At 37.7% G+C, this 18,257-nt stretch overlaps 1 protein-coding gene across 5 annotated transcripts in view; it reads right to left on the reverse strand.

Annotated features, from left to right (window-relative positions):
• Positions 1-17,337, reverse strand: part of LOC100548747 (harmonin) — a 46,154-nt gene extending 28,817 nt beyond the window's left edge. For 3 of the 5 annotated variants that reach the window (XM_085224242.1, XM_085224241.1, XM_085224244.1), the window contains exons 1-10: positions 13,875-13,958; positions 13,532-13,599; positions 11,856-11,999; positions 11,193-11,331; positions 3,581-3,689; positions 3,457-3,481; positions 2,673-2,730; positions 1,854-1,957; positions 541-625; positions 98-157 (exon numbers count right to left, since the gene is read on the reverse strand). In XM_085224242.1, the coding sequence (XP_085080368.1) occupies positions 98-157; positions 541-625; positions 1,854-1,957; positions 2,673-2,730; positions 3,457-3,481; positions 3,581-3,689; positions 11,193-11,331; positions 11,856-11,999; positions 13,532-13,599; positions 13,875-13,943 (861 nt within the window). In that variant the 5' untranslated portion in view covers positions 13,944-13,958. Of the gene's footprint in view, positions 1-97; positions 158-540; positions 626-1,853; positions 1,958-2,672; positions 2,731-3,456; positions 3,482-3,580; positions 3,690-11,192; positions 11,332-11,855; positions 12,000-13,531; positions 13,600-13,874; positions 13,959-17,066 lie in introns of those variants that run through there. The other 2 variants (XM_085224243.1, XM_085224245.1) reach the window with 2 other exon arrangements.
• Positions 17,338-18,257: the final 920 nt, after the last annotated feature.

Consider the following 18,257-nt stretch of genomic DNA (forward strand, 5'->3'; position numbering starts at 1 on the left):
TTTTTTTCCTACAGCTAAGAGAACCAGACAGAAGCTTAAAAAAAAAAACAAAAACTGACAATTACATATTAATGGAATTAAGTAATTTTAATCCTACCTCTTTATGATCCACATTCGAGAAGTCCACACCATTCACCTCAACAATCTGATCACCAACCTAAAGGAGTTAATCCAAATTTTAGTACAGATTCTGTACTAATACACATACTAACTGGAATCAGAGAGAGACTGTCAAACATTCTCAATATAATAATTACATGTTCTGGTAGAATATTCACAAGGGGAAATCAGCCAAGCAGGCAAGTTCTCCCACTGGCATTTCCAATTGCCTCTATTTGAGGTGAAATTTTGAGTTAGGTGGACAACATGTTGTTCTGACCCACATATGTTTTTGAAAGGCAGGGAACTTTCTTGACTGGAAATCTTTCCTATAGAAACAAATGACAACTAATGTCTCTACAGTGAACCAGCATCCTTGAAGAAATAAATGTCAAAACAAGATTTCTTTGTAGTACCAATGCTGTAAAATGGTATACTTACCTCTAAGCCCACTTCTGCTGAAAGAGAACCCGGCTTAACGTTACTGACAAAAATGCCTGGTTTTTGTGTTGGACCACTGGAAATACTGGTGGAAGATTAAAAAATAAATTGTAAAAATAATAATTATAGACTGATACAGAAGCAATCAGGAAGTCTTGTTTTCTTTTTTCTGATTGAGATTTTTTTTTTTTTTTTTTTTTTTTTTTTTTATACAGTGTAGATTACTCTGAAACAAGCACTGGAATTTGCAAGTGCAGAGAATACTTTTCTACCCTTCTTGCCACAAAATCATACTTAAAAAAACAACAACAACAAAAAAGTATTCAGGCTTCTGGAGATTGTTTTGAATGCTGAAGCTAACACAATACATGGACCTAACTCTAAGGGACTGAGGACGCTTATGGTATTGAAAAGTCAGCATGTAACACAGTGAAGAGTTAATAACTGCTTAGATAATTATTTGTTGAACTATAGTATACTGTGTATAATAGTATTATTGTTCAGGATTGTTTACCAAAAACAAAAAAGGATATTGCAATCAGGGTCCAACATCTAGCGTTGAAACTCCAACCTGCAATCCATGCTGGCCCTCAAGACAACAGTCATTTCTGTGGATAATATGTCCAGCAGGCGATGTCAAATCACCCTTCCAAGTTTTGTAAATATATTTAAAACTTTTTATCTTCCAACAATATTAAAGAAAGATTATTCTTTTGAAAATATTCTGTGCGAGCAAATCTTGCTAGCCACAGCTACTACACACTGCAACATACAAAGAAAACCTAGAATTTCTCTTCTACCTCAAAATCTTCACAACTAGATGAAAGGACACAAGCCTGAGAAGCATTTGCTCATATTTCTAAAAATGCTAGATATTCAAAATTAATATTAGAAACAAAGCCACAGTCTCTTCGTTCAGAAACGTTTCACAGAAAGTAGCCTAGGTGAGTCAATTTGACAAAGCGGACAACGCTGAAACCTACTATATTACAGAGCAGCATTTTAAAATATTTAAAAATTTAGAAATTTGAAAACATTTAAAAGATCTAGTTCCAAGACACACCTTTTGTTATGTTACTATAATCTTGCTTTGATTTTTAAATTGAGATTTTTAAAAAATTTTAGGTCAGAACCTGGGACGCGGTTACTTATATTTGTCTAATAATATGTACGTGTCACAGATGTCCTCCTTTTCCTGTCTAGTTTTCTTTGTGGTCCCTTGTCCTTTGTGGTTCTCTATGTTCTACATATCACACCAATGAATGAAGGAACAAACTGCCCTGGATGTTTCATTTAACAAGCCACGTACCCACCTGCATCCCATGCCTTTTGTGCCGATCAAGCTAATGAAGACTTTCTTCTCTTTACTGTCTCTTCCTCCAGAAGAAGCAAGACCAGCCACACTGCCCTTTCCTTCCTAGAGAGAGATTTAAAAACTGCAGACATTACTCTGTGTTGAAGTTGTACGAAAACCAATAGAAACTTCACGAAGCTAAGAACAAAGCCTGACAACAGCAAATTAAGATTCCTCCATGGACCAATTAGAAGTGAATATGAATTACAGTGATGCAGTGTGACTGATGTGAAAGAAACATCTATTTGGAGAAAATTGTTTCAATAATCCAGCTCTTTCTCCAGACAAGGATGAAGGAAAATTAGAAGAAAGTGATACAGCAAAATAATAATTTAGATGTTCCCTAACAAAAAAAGCTTGAAAAAGACTTGATAATGCTCACTACTTGACATAATTTTTCTTCCTGAAAGACAAATTAGATAATTATGGTCTCTCTCTACATGGCTACAACTCACTTGAATTCATGTTGTCATTCTTCCACCAATATAACAAAGATAGATGAAATTATCTGTTGCATATTTATACAGTTAAAGAATGGCCTGGTCAAACAAAACAAGGTACCAATCAGTGAGTAGAAGTTATTACAGTTGTACTGGGCCCTTTCCTTATCTAGTGATTCTAGAATCATTTCATATCACAAAAGATGTTTTTCCCCAAACCATGTAATAAGATACTGCACCTAAAAAATAAATACAAAGACTTCTGTGATAAGTTCCAAGGAGAAAATGGTTCGGAACAATTACAGACTTCACAGAATACAGCATAATTCATATCTTACCCCAGAATCTGACACAAACTGATCCACATATTGCCATTTAAGGGGTTCATCTGCTGAACTGAAAGGAAAAAGGGATTAAAAATGACAGTGAAAAAAGAATATGAATGTGTTCAAAAAGCTGTTTTGAAATGAGGCATTCTGTTTTGCATCCACTGGTATCTTAAGGAACTATTCACTGTAACTCGTCTGTTTTGTTCAGCTATTTAAACAGAATATCAAACAAGCATAAAATTATTTAGACTAGTAAGGTATTCAATTACTTCAGTGAGGAAAGCTGGCCAAATTTAAAACCGAGTAATCCTCTTCAACTGAAACAACAATGAGAAACGCTAAGAATAGCAAGGAAAATAATCATAAAAAAAAAACTTGAACAGTTTAGATAAATGTCTATGCAGACATACATATTTCATTAACATTTGTCAAAAATTCCACTTACAGTGTCAAACTGTCAACAACAAATTGGATGAGGACAACAGTTTGATTTTTTCTAAGCTCTAAAGCAATTCTCAAATGTCATATACATGCAGAAGTAGTAAAGCTCTTCATTAAGCGAGATGTGTTGAGAATAAAATTTTCAGGAAGCATCAACTATTAACAAAGAAATCAGAATTTGTTCATTTAAGAAAACAGCCATATAATAAGTCAGACCTGTTTAACAAGATATCACACGACACACCATTTTAACTAGCTACAGAGATGCATGGGACAAATTTTCAAACATACAGATAAACAAGAGTGATACCTTGAGTATTGAGAAGGCTGTGTGAAAATTAAATACTATTACCTTTTGACTGGTATCATTCCAACATCTGAAAAAGAGAAATGCTGTGTTAAGTAACATTTTCTACTGGCCGCTACTTATCTATTAACAACCTTTAGTAATAGACGTGATTTTTGATTCCACTTACGTCTCACTTTTATGGACACTATTTTCTTTGTGCGAATGAGGTTTATGACTTCCTCGTGTGTGCATGATGAGATGGAATATCCATTTATACGAACTATCTCATCCCCAACCTAAAAAATGAAAGATAAAAGGAAAATGTGAATTAAAGTAAAAGTTCCTAAGAAATGATGTAATCGACAATAATTACAATGCAGAAGTTTGATAATGTTCAGTTCAGTACTTTAGGGATTTCAGGTAAACACTAGATGAAGTTTACTTGTACTTGCTTGAACTTAATACTCAAAATCAATAGCATAGATTAATGGCCAGAATAACAGTTTTACAAATAATATACAGTGGAAAGCATGAAGATGAGCCAGACTTCTGCCTCACAATTTATCTTAAGTTCAGGTGTTCATATTCCCATTCAAACAATTTTTGAGTGATAATCCTTTATGTTTTAATAGGTTAAATTAGTTTTTAATCACATGTTCTCTGAGATACCTTCTCAACTATTTTGGTCATTAGGACATAAAACTTGGTCTTATCCATTTGTCTGATTCTAGATTCAGAATACTACGTTATTTTAATGAATTTAGCTCAATTTCAGATGCAATATCTTACTGGTTATAAGAGTCGTACACTAGCATAATGGAAGTTTATTCTGGGCTGCGGTAGCTCAAACCTTCTTGGATTATGTACACTAGTTACAAAAGAGTACCTTATTCACCTGACAACGTTTCATGAGTCTCACAGCACCAACCCATTGTTTTTCATATACTGTGGCTGGGGAGATGGTACTGCCAAACTATTGTCCCAACTCTCTTGTTATAAGACATGGAAAAAATAAGTGGGACACTTGGAACAAAACTATACAAGAAAGCTCCCACCAAACAGAAGGCAAATCATTAATTTATTCCCGTGCACTCTGCATGCATGCGATACATATTAGGGCTACATGGACAACAGAGAGCATGATCAGCTACAGAACAGACCAAGAACAAGCAACCTGAATAGCAGCAGGAACAAAACTAAGATTATTCCCAAGGCAAATTTCACTTGAGCTTTCTTCGACTGAAACCAGAATTAACTCTATCAGTAGCTCATGTTTATTTAGTGATAAAACTACACTGCACCACTGCAAAGCTTTCATCTGAAAAGGCCTCCTCTCCTTTAATTCATATCCATGCATATTATTTGACAACTTGATTGGAAGTCTCCAACTTCTTCTAATGATCCCCTTAGCAACGCAGACTAAGAAGGAATCAGGGATAGTGACACTACCTACTTAAGGTTGTATGCAACTAGCTGCTCAAGATGATATATTTGACAGGATCCCCTGCATTTGATAGAACAAGGGGGAATGGTTTTAAACTGATGTAGAGGAAGTTTAGGTTAGATATGAGGAGGAAGTTTTTCACACAGGGTGGTGATGCAGTGGAACCAAGTGGTTGCCCAAGGAGGTTGTGGATGCCCCATCCCTGCAGGCATTCAAGGCCAGGCTGGACGTGGCTCTGGGCAGCCTGGTATGCTGGTTGGTGACCTGCACATAGCAGGGGGTTGGAACTGGATGGTCATTGTGGCCCTTTTCAACCCAGGGCATTCTATGATTCTGTATTTAAAAATGCCTGACCTTTGCACTTACACACAGTGTGAACCATATGACATGATTGTGTGAGAACTGGTGTCAGTGACTCTCTTCCATTAGGCAAATCAAACAAATCAATCCTCTATAGAGAAGGACTGACAAATGCTTACCGAAAAACAGCTTTAACAACAATCAATCAATATCCTTATACACCTCTGTACTTTGATCTTCACTGGCACAAAGCTAAATACCTTCACTTTACTGCTTTCCAGTAACATCTTGTACTATGAATATTTATTACGTAAAATGTACCTAAATGCCATATTGCTAGGTTCACAGAACCACAGAATATCCGGAGTTGGAAAGGACCTACTAGGATCACTGAGTCCAACTTTTAGCTCCACATAGGGCTACACAAAAATCAAACCATAAATCTCCAAATGTTTCCCTACCAAATAGTATTTTCTTTTCGGCAAGAGTTTTTGAGGTCCCCCCATGGAGACTTTCCAGCTTTACTGTTCTAGGACAGCAGATAACACCATCAGCCGTAGTCACAGCGAGAAAGTGATCTACTGTGGCTAGTTTAAATCATGAAGTGTTTCCACTGTTTTTTCCATCATACAATTTTGATGGGAGTATCTGTGCCTGAAAAGGCTTTTAAAAAGTGAAGTAGTCACAGTCCAGACCACTGAAGATTAGCGTCTTTGTACCTTGCTGACAATTTTAAGGCAAAGATGGAGACAGATGGAAATTCCTGCTCTGGCTCTAAGCAGCTCTATCAAACACCTAGCATTTACATTGCCACATTCATGGGAGAGGAAGGTGATGAACAGGAAGCAGGAATTCTTCAGTGTGGCTTGTGTCCTGTACACCAACTTGGTTGGAATATTAGACATGCCATCAACCACCGCCTCTACCTTTATTCATATGGAATAAATATCATATTTTCCAACTGTTCCACTTGAATGGAGCACAAAGGAAAAAAACCCTACACTCTACTTTTTCAATTCTTTCCCAAACTTTTCTACTTTTTCTGGGAAGTGTCATATGATGTATATTAGCATACAAAATACTACATACATAGTAGTATACAAAATCTCCGCCTTGTGCCAAAATACCTCTTGAATCACAGACTCCACTGCACTTCAACATGTTTAGCTAACACAGTACAACTTCAAAAGACTACCAAAGTGGAGGAGGAAAATATAAACAAAAAGCTATCTACGACTCTCCTGAATGAGAGAATATTTTGCAGAGGCACAACACGACTGTAGTCCACAGCCGGTGGAACTGCTGCTCCACCTGCTGGACACTCCAAATCATACAATCAGAATCGTATCACTATAGCCTGGGCTGCAGTGGACCTTAAAGATCATCCAATTCCAACACCCTGCAGTGGGCAGGCTGCCACCCACCAGTCCAAGCTACCCAGGGTCCTATCCAGCCTGGCCTGTTTTTTCATGAACAGAGTGATCAACACTGAACTACCTAGGAAATGCCAGACAGGGCAATGACTCATGTGCAATTCTCAGCACTCCTGGGAACTTAACTTTTTTTCATTTAAGCCAGTAAGATTTTCAGAAAGAAGGGAGTTAACTCTGCACTGAAGGCTTTTGAACATGCAATCTGTGATAAAAATCAGAGCATCTGAGAAAGAAAAGCACACAGCATCTGCAATGTAGTGTCACACCTCTTATTGCTCTATTTATGATAGAGACACTTCTCTTAACTGTCTTGTTGCAAATGTTCAAAGCCACATCCACCCACTCATTCTTAACTGACAGCAATTGCCTTTTCTCTGAAAATCCACTGTGAAACTCTAAGACAGTTCCCTGTCCCAAAAACTAAGAGAGAATATAATCTAGATCTGTTTCACTGCCCTCCACACTTCAGAAAGTCCATTGTAAGAAAAGCATTTTTAAGACCAGGCTTCTCATTGGCAATGGTTGTACTGCCAAGAAGAAAACTAGCTGTGAGTAAACTCAGAGTCTTGTGGCTTTGTGCACGGAGACTTAACATTTTCTACAAATCATGAAGACTTTCAAGCGTATTTAGGATTCTACTGCTAAAGCTAGGAAACAAGAGAGTGAGTGACCCTAGTTTTCAAAGGAAGGCTGGCTGAGTACCTCAGTAATAAAACACCTACAAAGCCTCATCACTTCCTATCTTTGGCCTCTCTAGATTACACACTTTAAAAAATACCAAAAGTTTGTGTAAAATAATTTACTACAAATACGTACTATTGACTTCAGATGTTCTATCTGCTCAGTTCACCTTACACACTTATTTTGGTGGTTTTTATTGTTTATTGCTTTTATATATTTTTAAGAGCATTTCAAGATCTGTCCTTTATTCCCCGCTTCCAAGCCAAGAAACTACAACAGCTCATGGAGCCTTGGCCTACATAAAAACAAAAAGACAAATCTAAGAAAAGTAAATGGTTCTTAAGGAAGTAGCCAAATCTAATGCAATCAATTGCAGTGATGTGACACACAAAGGAATCTACATTTCAGAAAAAAGCGTTGTTCTGAAGTGGTTGTTACTCAGTAAGCTAGTCGTGTCTGTTAGCATTACATCATCGTCCTAACAGGCAGACACAAAATTATAAATGGAGCCAAGAGAGTTTTTTCTTTTCTCCTTCCATAAAGTAATGAATTTTTCCCACGTAGATATTTTCACCACTGATCTTCACTATGTTGTCATTTCATTTCTGAAGCTTGCTATGCTTAACTCACCCTAAAAACAGTTCCATTATTGTCAGTGAAAACTGATGATGCCTTAGAACAATGCCAGTCTAGGCTGAAACTACAGGAGACATCATAGGAATGTAACACATCACTTCTTGTTACAACATTTGAATTGCTTTTTCTGACAAAAAAAAAAAGTGTCCACATAATTAATTCATATCTGTTTTCATATATCTTTGTTACTTTTCTACCAATATTATTCCATACCAAATGTCTCATTCGGAAGCAGTAAAGAAAGGCTTGCACAACTGAGCTGAGTACAATAGTAACTCTTATGTCACTGTATATTACTATTTCTCTACAAACAAGGAGATGTCAAACTTTCAAAACTGAAGCTGCAAACCTGACTTTTCCCAAGTGAAACACCTTTATTTTCAACTTTTAACATGAGAAATATAATATTTAGTGCTTCCAGGAAATTGAATGGCTTTTACACAATAACATCGTTTCAAACTTCTCATTTTGTATACTACTTCTACTTTCATCATTCATATCAATCTAACCTCTTTGTATTCAACAGAATCCTCACAGGTATAAATATCTGAGAAAGCAGAGAAAAAAAATAGTTCTTCATGAAAGGACTAAACACTCACCTTTTTTGAGAAAATGTAGCCAAAAATATATATATATATAAGGTCAAATGCCTTAGAAAAATTTCCAGTTTATTCTGCCATTTTCATGTAGCTTGGAAACTACTTCAAGGAGAAAAAATTGCAAAACTAACTAGTTGGCTTTTTTTTTTTTTTTAAAGCACAATAATGGACTGATGTTATAACAGAAGATAACAGAAGATCATTATATCTTTCTCAGACAGCATTTTTTGGTTAGAAAATGTGTAGAGATTTAGTTAAATAAAACAAGTGGATGAAATTTCAGTAGCAGTTGGCTTTACTGCGAGACAGCAATTTAGAACAATGGGCTGCCTGTCAACTCCTGCCACTCAGATGGCTTTAGAAAGTGCCTAGTGCCACCTATTATGAAGGCACCTGAAGGTGATCTTTAACAGCCGGTAGCAGGGAACGGAAATGAAATCAGGCAGTTACTTCAGCTGTGATGCACCGGCTGTTAATATATATAATCTAACCCTAACAAATTCATAGTCTGAAGGATATTTTGTGCTCATTGTCCCTGTTATGTCTGCTAAACTCTAGCTAAGCTTTAAGTTGCAGTACAACTTGTAAGAGCAGCCCAAAGGTCCTCCTGTGCAATCCCATTCACTATCACTATTTATCATGGCCCAAACATTAGCCTGAAAGAAATGAGAATTAGATCTGCAAGATAGCATTAAGATGAATGTACTACCACAGCTGAAGACAGTGGCCATTAAATCCTTTACTGCTCAGCACCACTAATGCCTTCAAGCATTCTCCAGGAGATACTTTAAAAAAAAAAAAAAGCAATATAAACAACTAGTCTTCTTTTTTTTTTTTTTTCCCCCAGCAATGAAGGAAAGATGCAGCTGGAATCTCACTACCAAACTTGCTACAATCCAGGAATATCAATGCATCGGTGTCCCTTTCTGGATGACTCACAGGTACTTCCCATGCTTAGGAGTAGGCTACTGACATTACAGCCTGTGTTAATTGTGTCTGATATCACCCTCTCAGTGATAGATAAACTCAGAATTTTTGAGTATGTGTTCCCTGAATTTGAGGTTTTGTTCCAAAAGGAAACTTCTAAGAGTGTCCAGGAAGCTGGTCATGTTCAGAGAACACTGCCAAAAGATGGGACTAATTCAGTGTTGATTCTGAATTGGTGAATGGTATATATAGCTGTAAATGCACAAGAGCACGTGTACGCAAGGAAACGTGTACAAACACATTTATAAGGAACAAGAATAACGTACATTTTAGAAAGCTCTCAATATAATATGCAAACATGGAACTTGTACAGTCAAGAAATGTACAGTGCAGTTAGGATGGTATTTACAGGTGTCACAGTTGGAAAAATTATCACGGTGGGAAAGAGATAATCAAGGAAGAAACGCTCACCCATATCTAAGGATATAGGCTCACAGCAGAAAACTCCACAAAGGAGGGATCTCCAGAAAAAGATCCTTCCCCTGTGGCAGTCAGCCCTTAAATGGGGTCTAGGAGAGGTGTAGCCAGGCTCCACCCCCCAGTCACACAGGTGAACTGCCTTCACCTGTGCTCCCAGGGTTGACTCAGTCCTTGCCTCAGGTGATCAATCAGTGGTTCAGGCTGTGACTCAACAGTTCCCATACAGGACTCTAACTGTAACAGCCATATCATTAAGGGTTAAAATGAAGCATACCTACAAAACATAACTTAATTAAACACTGTATTGAATCACGATGATTAACACATTTTGAACTAGTATTAAATAGAAACCTTGAATGTCAACACTTTCAACAACTATTCACACTACACAAATTGAAATTAGCTAGACTTATCAACTGTTCTACTCGGAAACAGACCTTCAAATACTCCTTATCAGCTACAGAAAGATTTATGTAGACAACTGCCACAGCAACTGCTCATTTCTCTCTTCACTGTGTATGAAGAAGGAATGACATACTAAAAAGAAACCAACAACAACAAAAAACAAATACAAAAACACCACAAAGCAAAACAAACAAACAAACCCATAAAACTACACAACTTCAAATGTACAAGTTGGAGAAGTACTAGATTAGGAAAAAGAAGTGTTTCTATACATATTTATTTTTCGCCAGCACTGTTACAGTTCAGGTGCCTAGAGTTTAATAATTGGAAAAGCAATTCTATACAGTATAAAATATACTTGTAATGGCTAAATAGGGGATGTTTCTCTTTTTTCCCAGTGAAAATGCAGAAACTACCACCACAATACAATTTATACATGCAGTTCAAATAAACACCTCATTACATAAATTATATCAGTGCAACATGGAATTAACATTCATAATATTTATGTGCTCTGTCCTACATTTATTGAGAGTTTGGCAAAATTAGAACAAAGTATCTCCTCTGTCTGCTTACATTTAATTATTGCAAGTAACAAAGTATAAACTCCATAAAAACCTTTTATCTTCCAAAATGATCGCGCCCCTAAGATGAAAAAGGTTTTATCATCTACAATTAAATAAAACTGATGAAGAGAACAATTTGAATAACCGCATTCACCAGTGGTATTTGCTATGACATCAACGTACATATTTTACGTATTTTGTTAGAAGAGACAAAAATCACCCAGCAACCGCTATTTCTAAACATGAAAGAACATTTCTTAATGCCTGCTTCTCTAACGTCACAGAAAAGCTTTTTACAGCACAGTATCAATGGATGTAACTGTCTTACCTGCAGTCCAACATTGTCTGCTTGTCCTCCTTTAACTAACTGGGAAATAAAGAGGCCACAGCTAAATTCCGCTCCACCTCTCACACTTATTCCCAGTCCTTCAGGGTGCAAACGATCCAATCTCACTTCCTTCAGTTTCCTGAAACAGAGGAAGATACCTGACTGCCCAGCTGCATAACGTTTCCTAGTAATACCGTTTCACATGAAAGCTGTGCTTTATTCTCCTCTTAGAGCGTTCAGGCATGAAAAAAGAACAAGTTGACTAAAACTTCAATGGATGTATATTTATTATACTTTATTAAAACCATAAAGTAGTTTCCGTAAGAAAATCACTGCAATCACTGAAGCTGTCAGTTCTTCTAGGGTGTTAGAGCGATAAGATTTTTTGTATTTATTAAATGCAGGAAAAATGAGAAAAGTTTATTTCAACAGAGAAGCATTGTTTTTGGACTCCCACACCCTACTTTCACTAAACTAAGTTAATTTGCAAAAAATGTCAGGTAGTTCAAATTTTTCTACAAAACACAGCAAAGTTTAAAAGAGCATATGTGCCCCGCTCTGCATAGATAAACTCCAAGTAAAATACTTATTATCTTAAAGCTCAGTCAATATTTCTTGTTTGTATTTATCTGGAGTTAGCTACACTGTTCTGCATTCTCTTACCTTGATCTTTTGGGTGTAAGCTGATCATACTCCACCTGGTGTTTTAATGGAATAAGTGGGCGAATAGCATCAAACAGAGGTAGCCTGCTTGGTTCATTAATCACGAGTTTTAGGTCACCCACAAGCACTGGAAGGTTCATAGATCTACAAAAACACAGCAAGAAAAGAGGCAGGGGTCACCAACACAAAACACTATTAAATAACTTGCTGTTAATGTGATTTCAGTATTGGTGTGTCCCTGCAACTAAGAAAATTATTTATACAAATCTTCATTTAGCCAAAGCAAAATAACCTCTAGAAAAGTAAACTTTCTATAAGCAAACAAAAAGAATACCTCCTTCAAAAAAACTGAAGTCTCCTATCCATTATCTTCATCTTTTAAGGTCACATACATAACTTCTATAGATGACAGCTGTAATTAAACAAAGCTCCTAAAAGAAAACTTATACAACATCCACTTAAACTTAGTCTATAGTAGTACCAGCTGTTCCCTTTCTTATAGTTTACATTTCCTGGCATAAAATATTTTCCAGGCATTTGCACTGAAAGTACAGATTAGGAATGTATATTACACAGCTTTCATTTTGAAGTGCTTTTCACAAAGAAGAAATGTAAAAATGTGTTTTGTCCAACAGTGATTGTGTATATTCCTCCTTGGAATACTCCATAAAAGATTTTTTTTTTAATTGGTACTTCATCAATATATGCTCATAGAAATTCTGCTTAAGCTATTGCAATTTTGGAAACAGAGGAACAGTTATACTATACACATTGTTAGTTCTATAACTGGAAGAAGATTTTAAATAATTAAGAGATACTGATTCAACCTGCTTTCCAAACAACAGCCTTTATGAAAGGAGAAGCAATTAGGCAGACCTAAGTGAAACTGAATCAGATATGCAGCTGAATACACCAAAAACTATAGTACAAACATCTGATCGAAACGTCTGCATTTCACTCAGCTTAGATGCTATTAAGGTATGAATGGAAACGATGTCTATCAGAGCCACCCGTCTATGATGAGTGGAAAATACTTTCTAATCCTCTTTGAGAAACAATGGATGAGATGCTGATCTCATCTGCAGTGACACGGGTCCAAAGAAACTGTGGTTTAAATCAGTTCAGCAAAAGAACTGGTGACCAGCCTATCACCTTACAATTTCTTTCCATTGTATCATAATAACACAGAATTGTTAAACAAGCCAGACTCCCGCTCTAAGCTTTTTTCAGCTTTTGGGTAAAGCAGTTGAAGGTAAGTCTTATCCTGAGTAGTACGCAAAAATCTTTACTCAACAAAAACCTCTGTTATAAAGAAATAAGCATCATTTGGAAATAATTAATTTAATAAACATTCTCTTCCTGTCTCTGAAGAGACAGGAAGATAGACAGGATGTTCTATCATCCAGGTGCTTCCCTCCCACAGTCCATCCTAAATCAACCAAATTCATTTCCAAAACAGCCAAGTCACAACATCAAAATAACTTTATGAGCGACAAAGAAATGCCCCTTTAATGTCTGCAGGCTACATTGCAGAAGCATAATAATATTTCATTAAAAAGCATTAAAAAAACCCAAAAAACTACTTCTGCCTGTAACTTCCAGAAAGTGCACTTAAAGTTTTGACTTCCAAAACATTAGCAAAATTCTACACCAACATATATAAAGCCAGTTCTTACTGATGGTACATCCGCAGCACATCATAAAGGTAATCCTTTTCCGCTTCATTGTCAATTAGCAGATTAACCTGAAAATCCAAGGACATTACTGTAAATCTGATTTAACAGCCACAAACGTCAAAAGTACAAATCTTCAACAAATTCTTAAGTCACAGATCAAAGACTTTAGCAGGGAAAGGATTTTTATTTTTTAAATAAAAAGTTTTTGTAACAAAGTATCCTTCAAAATGTGAAATCGACAAGACTTCTTTTGATTTATTATTGTAACAATTGGACAAAATAGTAAATATTGAAGTTCTCTTGGCCGTGCAATATTTCTAAAATAACAGAATATCAGTCTTACCTGATAATCGCTGTACTGTTGAATAAATGTTTTCAGAAACCTTTTTGGCCATTCATTAATATAGCACATGCTGTCACAGATAAAAACATTCCTCTGAGATAATTACAATCTATGTTCTGTGGTTCCAATCCACTGATTTCAGGCAGTATCTCATTTGTAACATTACGTAAACAGCTGTACTACCTTCCCTCTCAGCTACAGCTCTTAACTGGCAGAACTTGCCAGTTATTCTTTCCTCCCCCTGTAATAGTACGTTTACTTAAACCAGTGTCACATTACAGTGCCTGTTCTCAAATGCTTACAGTAAAATAAAGATATATATATAGATATAAATACATAAACAACAACAAACTAGAATTCTTATATGAGGAATTCAACTTATACTCTGTGACGCTGGTGAGACCTTCCAGTAAGAGGTCACAGCGCAGGAGCTTCACATTTAGACAAGCTCAATATTTAAGAAAACAATTTACATCTGACCTAAAGGCTAATATTACTGTGACGTGTAGACTGAGGACCAATTTGCATAGCTAAAGAAAGGCCCTTGCTTTCTAAGTTTGCAATGCTTTATATTCTATTCTAAACTAAACACATGCCTCACATTCCCTTTGTCCCTTTCAGCAATTTACCTAGGCCATCAATAGCTTCTATCAGCTGACTCCAGCTTCATAAATCTGTTAAAGATCATGCCTCCATATATTTAAGAAAAGAAGAAATCAACAGTGACATAACTTGGACAAATGAAGTATTCTAGTATCTCCTTATTTTTCAATAAAAGTTAATTTTGAAGGCATGGGAGAGGTGATTCTACAGCTTTCAAGCCAAGAAGCGTCCATTCTACTTGTTTTTCTTAAATGAAACTCCTACAAAACATCTGTTGATTTGTGCTCCAAGACCATAGCTTCTGGTTCAACTCCACTGTCCCTCTTGGAAAAGAATTGACATTAAAAGATTCTAAGAAGAGTTCACCCAATGTATCTCTGTGTTGGGGAGATAATAGATGAAGTTTATTTTCACACATGGAAAGTTACTTTGCATGATGAGCGTAGAGGATCTCATACACAAGTATACACACATGGACAAGGTAAACTTGTCTACAAAGACACCAACCATGGCCAAGACATGTCTGTATCTACTAACCTTGTCAAAGATAGACTTCTAATCTCTCTTCAATGCAACAAATTTTTGAGGCTTCTAACTTCCCCATGTTTTTTATTATGTTCTGTCAAAGCAGTGCTATCACAAGACTCATAGCATACTAGCAGGTTTTATAAAAAACAAAGAAGCATTCAACAGACATTTATCTGAAAAGAGGTAACACCTGAGATTAAAACAGAAAGTGCCACTGATGTAAACTCTCTTAACTGTAAGAAAGTAGTTACGACAAAGTTCTCTCACTAGCTGAAGAAATGTTTTGCTGTTGGCAATCACAAAACACAGAGCTGGGTGCTGATGACTAATCACGTCTACAAATTTCTTTTACTATCTGTAGAACTGTTACAAGCTTTGCCTTCAAGCATGCTTTTCAGAAAATTGATATAGAGAAAAATTCTGTAAGTAAAAATGAATATTTAGAATGGATTTACTGATTCAGTTTCCAGAATGAGCTTCAATATATGCACCATTTAACCTGAAACGCAAGACTGCAAAGTGAACTGTGTAATATCTGCTGCCCTTTTAAAACATGGCAGAATCAACTTAAATCAGTTCTCGGGAGCCTTAATAAAGCAAAAATGCATTTTTACTGCTTAAAATCAGCACTTTTTGGTGTGAAACAGGTTCATACTACAGTGATGGGGCTGCTGCAGCAGCAGTGCGTCAGTCTGCTTTTGCAGAATAATATCAAGTTCTGTGTGAGTTTTGAGGCCTTTGAAAGCTATTAAGGAAAACTGAAAAGCAGGCCAATAGATTTACATATATAATTTGTATTAATGCTTCATCAATGGGGAGAATTGATTGAAATTACTGAGGAGAAAAAATGAAATGAAAGAGGCAAATCTGAGTGGTACGTAGCCGGTCATTTTCCTCGTTTTGACAAAGGAAAAAAAGCAGTCAAGACATTGAAATCCCCACAGAGGCCACTGCAACATGGTAATACAAACCAATTTAAATTAGTGTTCCAGTATCGTCTTACTCAGAGGAAGAGCTTTCACTAAGGCATGCACCCTACGTACTTGCACCAACACATGCTGACAATAAGGCTTTCTTACTCTATCAGGGTGGGACTGGGGTAGTTTATGAATAATTGCAGCAGCAGTAAAAGGGAAGAGGTGGAAGAGGGTTTAAAGTTCAGGATGGCAGCCATCCGCCTAGCAACCTGAGCCCTTACAGATACCTTGCACAACCCACTGCTGGGTTACACAGTAATAGGTATCAAAACTGAAAGAACTTGCTGCACAGCTGCAGCCATCGTTATTCAGTATCCAGGTTCTCAAAGTCTTTGGAACTTTTTTTTTTTTTTAATAGCCTCTTTACTTCATTCTGTCATTTCCTTGTTAACAACTTCATTACCAGATGATATTTCTACAAAATACTTCTCTTTTCAGGAGCTATCTCAAACTCCACATCCTAGGAAAGCAAACAAACAAAGCCAGCACTCACTGTTATGAAAAACAAAATCCTACATATGTAAATCACTTTTCTCCTCGTTTCCTTTCGGGGTTATTCCACTCATGCACTTTCGATCTCTGCCGAAGGCTTACTTGATGGGTACATGATACAAGATGTGCCAGGCAGAGGGAGCCGCTCCATGCATCAAGTGCCTTTGCACATGGCTGCACAGACACAATTGCACTCCCAAGCATTAAGGAGGAACTGAACTCCTGCACAGAAGCTGCCTGCAGAACCCTGGGCCTGGACTTCAGTATCTGCACCTTTGCCTTCCGCAAACTGAACTGGGCGCTACGCTTTCGATATGATTTTATTAAAATAACACAGCACTCACTGTATCAACGCTCATGCTTTGAGAAATGGTTTTTGCTGGTGGCGGTTTGGTTTGTTTGCTTACTTGTTTGCAGTTCGATTGTTTTTCTTCTCCCTCCCACTTCAGGGACCCTCTCACAGCAGGCTCACCCTGCCCCTCCTGTCACCCGACCCGCGGGCAGCGCACAGCCCAGAGCCGTGACCCAGCGCGGCGCTTCGCTTCGCTTCCCCTATCCCGAGGTGAGCAGCCGTGCCCCGAGTTTTCCCTACCTTGTGCCGGAACTCGCGGGCGACCCGGCGCTCCATGCTGCGCTGCTACGCGGGGTGCGGACGCTGCGCGGAGCGGCTGCGCCTTCGAGGCCGCGCCCCGGCGGGGTGGGAGGTGCGCCCGCCACCGCCTCCAGCAGCCCCCGCTGTCGGTACCGGCCGCTGTAAGCGGGTACCTGAGTGCGAACCGATGGGACGGCTGCTTAAGGGCAAATTGAAAGAAAGAAAAAGAGTGATAAGAGAAAAAAGTCACTCCTTTCTGCAGGCTGTTCCCTCAGCTCGCACCGACCTGCTGTCTGCGGGTGTTCTTACACAGCAGGAGCTCGCACCCAGCCATCTCTCTGGTTCCGGTAGGCAGGTGTGCCTCTAGCTCTGCTTTATAAGGAAACTGCAAGATATAAAATGTATAGCATGCTAACACCTGAAACAGGTGGAAGGCGAATTTGTTTCAGTGAATTATTCTACTGAAATATATGTAATATATATTTAGGTAAACTGTGTGATTGTGTTGTACCGTGGTTGGGTGTTCAAGTCTGATTTCACTGCCAACAGGCTTTCCTATGAAAATAAACACCACTGCTTACACCTGTAGCATGAAGTGCCTACAATGAGTGACTGGATAGGAATCAAGCTCAAAGCACCTGAAAGGGAAGCGCTTTCACACTAATCTCTTGTAGGTCATTTTGTCCTGGGCTCCTGCTCCTCCTACCTTCCCTGATCTAGTACCTGATAATAAAGACTTCTACAATGAAGGCTAGCAGAAGCGCAGGGGAGCAGCTGTCCCATGTCCTTGAGCCTCACAGCAGAATGAGTTTTGCCTCCCTATCTCCATAGGGAATGTTACTTACATAAGCACTGGAAGTTTCCCTGAAAGTGGGAACCTATCAGAATGCATAGAAAGGCATGATAAAAATAATTAAAAAAATCCAAGCAGCCAAATACAAACCATGTAACAAATCTCTTATATTATTTGTGTTAAGTGACACCAGCTCCCTTAGAAATTGCTCCTGCCCCTTTGAGAGGATAGTTTTGCTGTGTAGGAACATTTTGGTGGTAGGTACGCTGCCTGCTTTGCATATAGGTGTCAGGAACAAGAAGGAGGAATGCACTGCAAACCTGTGTACAAACACAGAGAGCTGTCTCTTAGTAGGGTAAGTTGCAGAATAACACGGTGCTGAAAAGCTTTTCTAACCA

The sequence above is a fragment of the Meleagris gallopavo genome, chromosome 5 (assembly GCF_905368555.1).
Source record: "Meleagris gallopavo chromosome 5, MGAL_WU_HG_1.1, whole genome shotgun sequence".
NCBI lineage: Eukaryota > Metazoa > Chordata > Aves > Galliformes > Phasianidae > Meleagris > Meleagris gallopavo.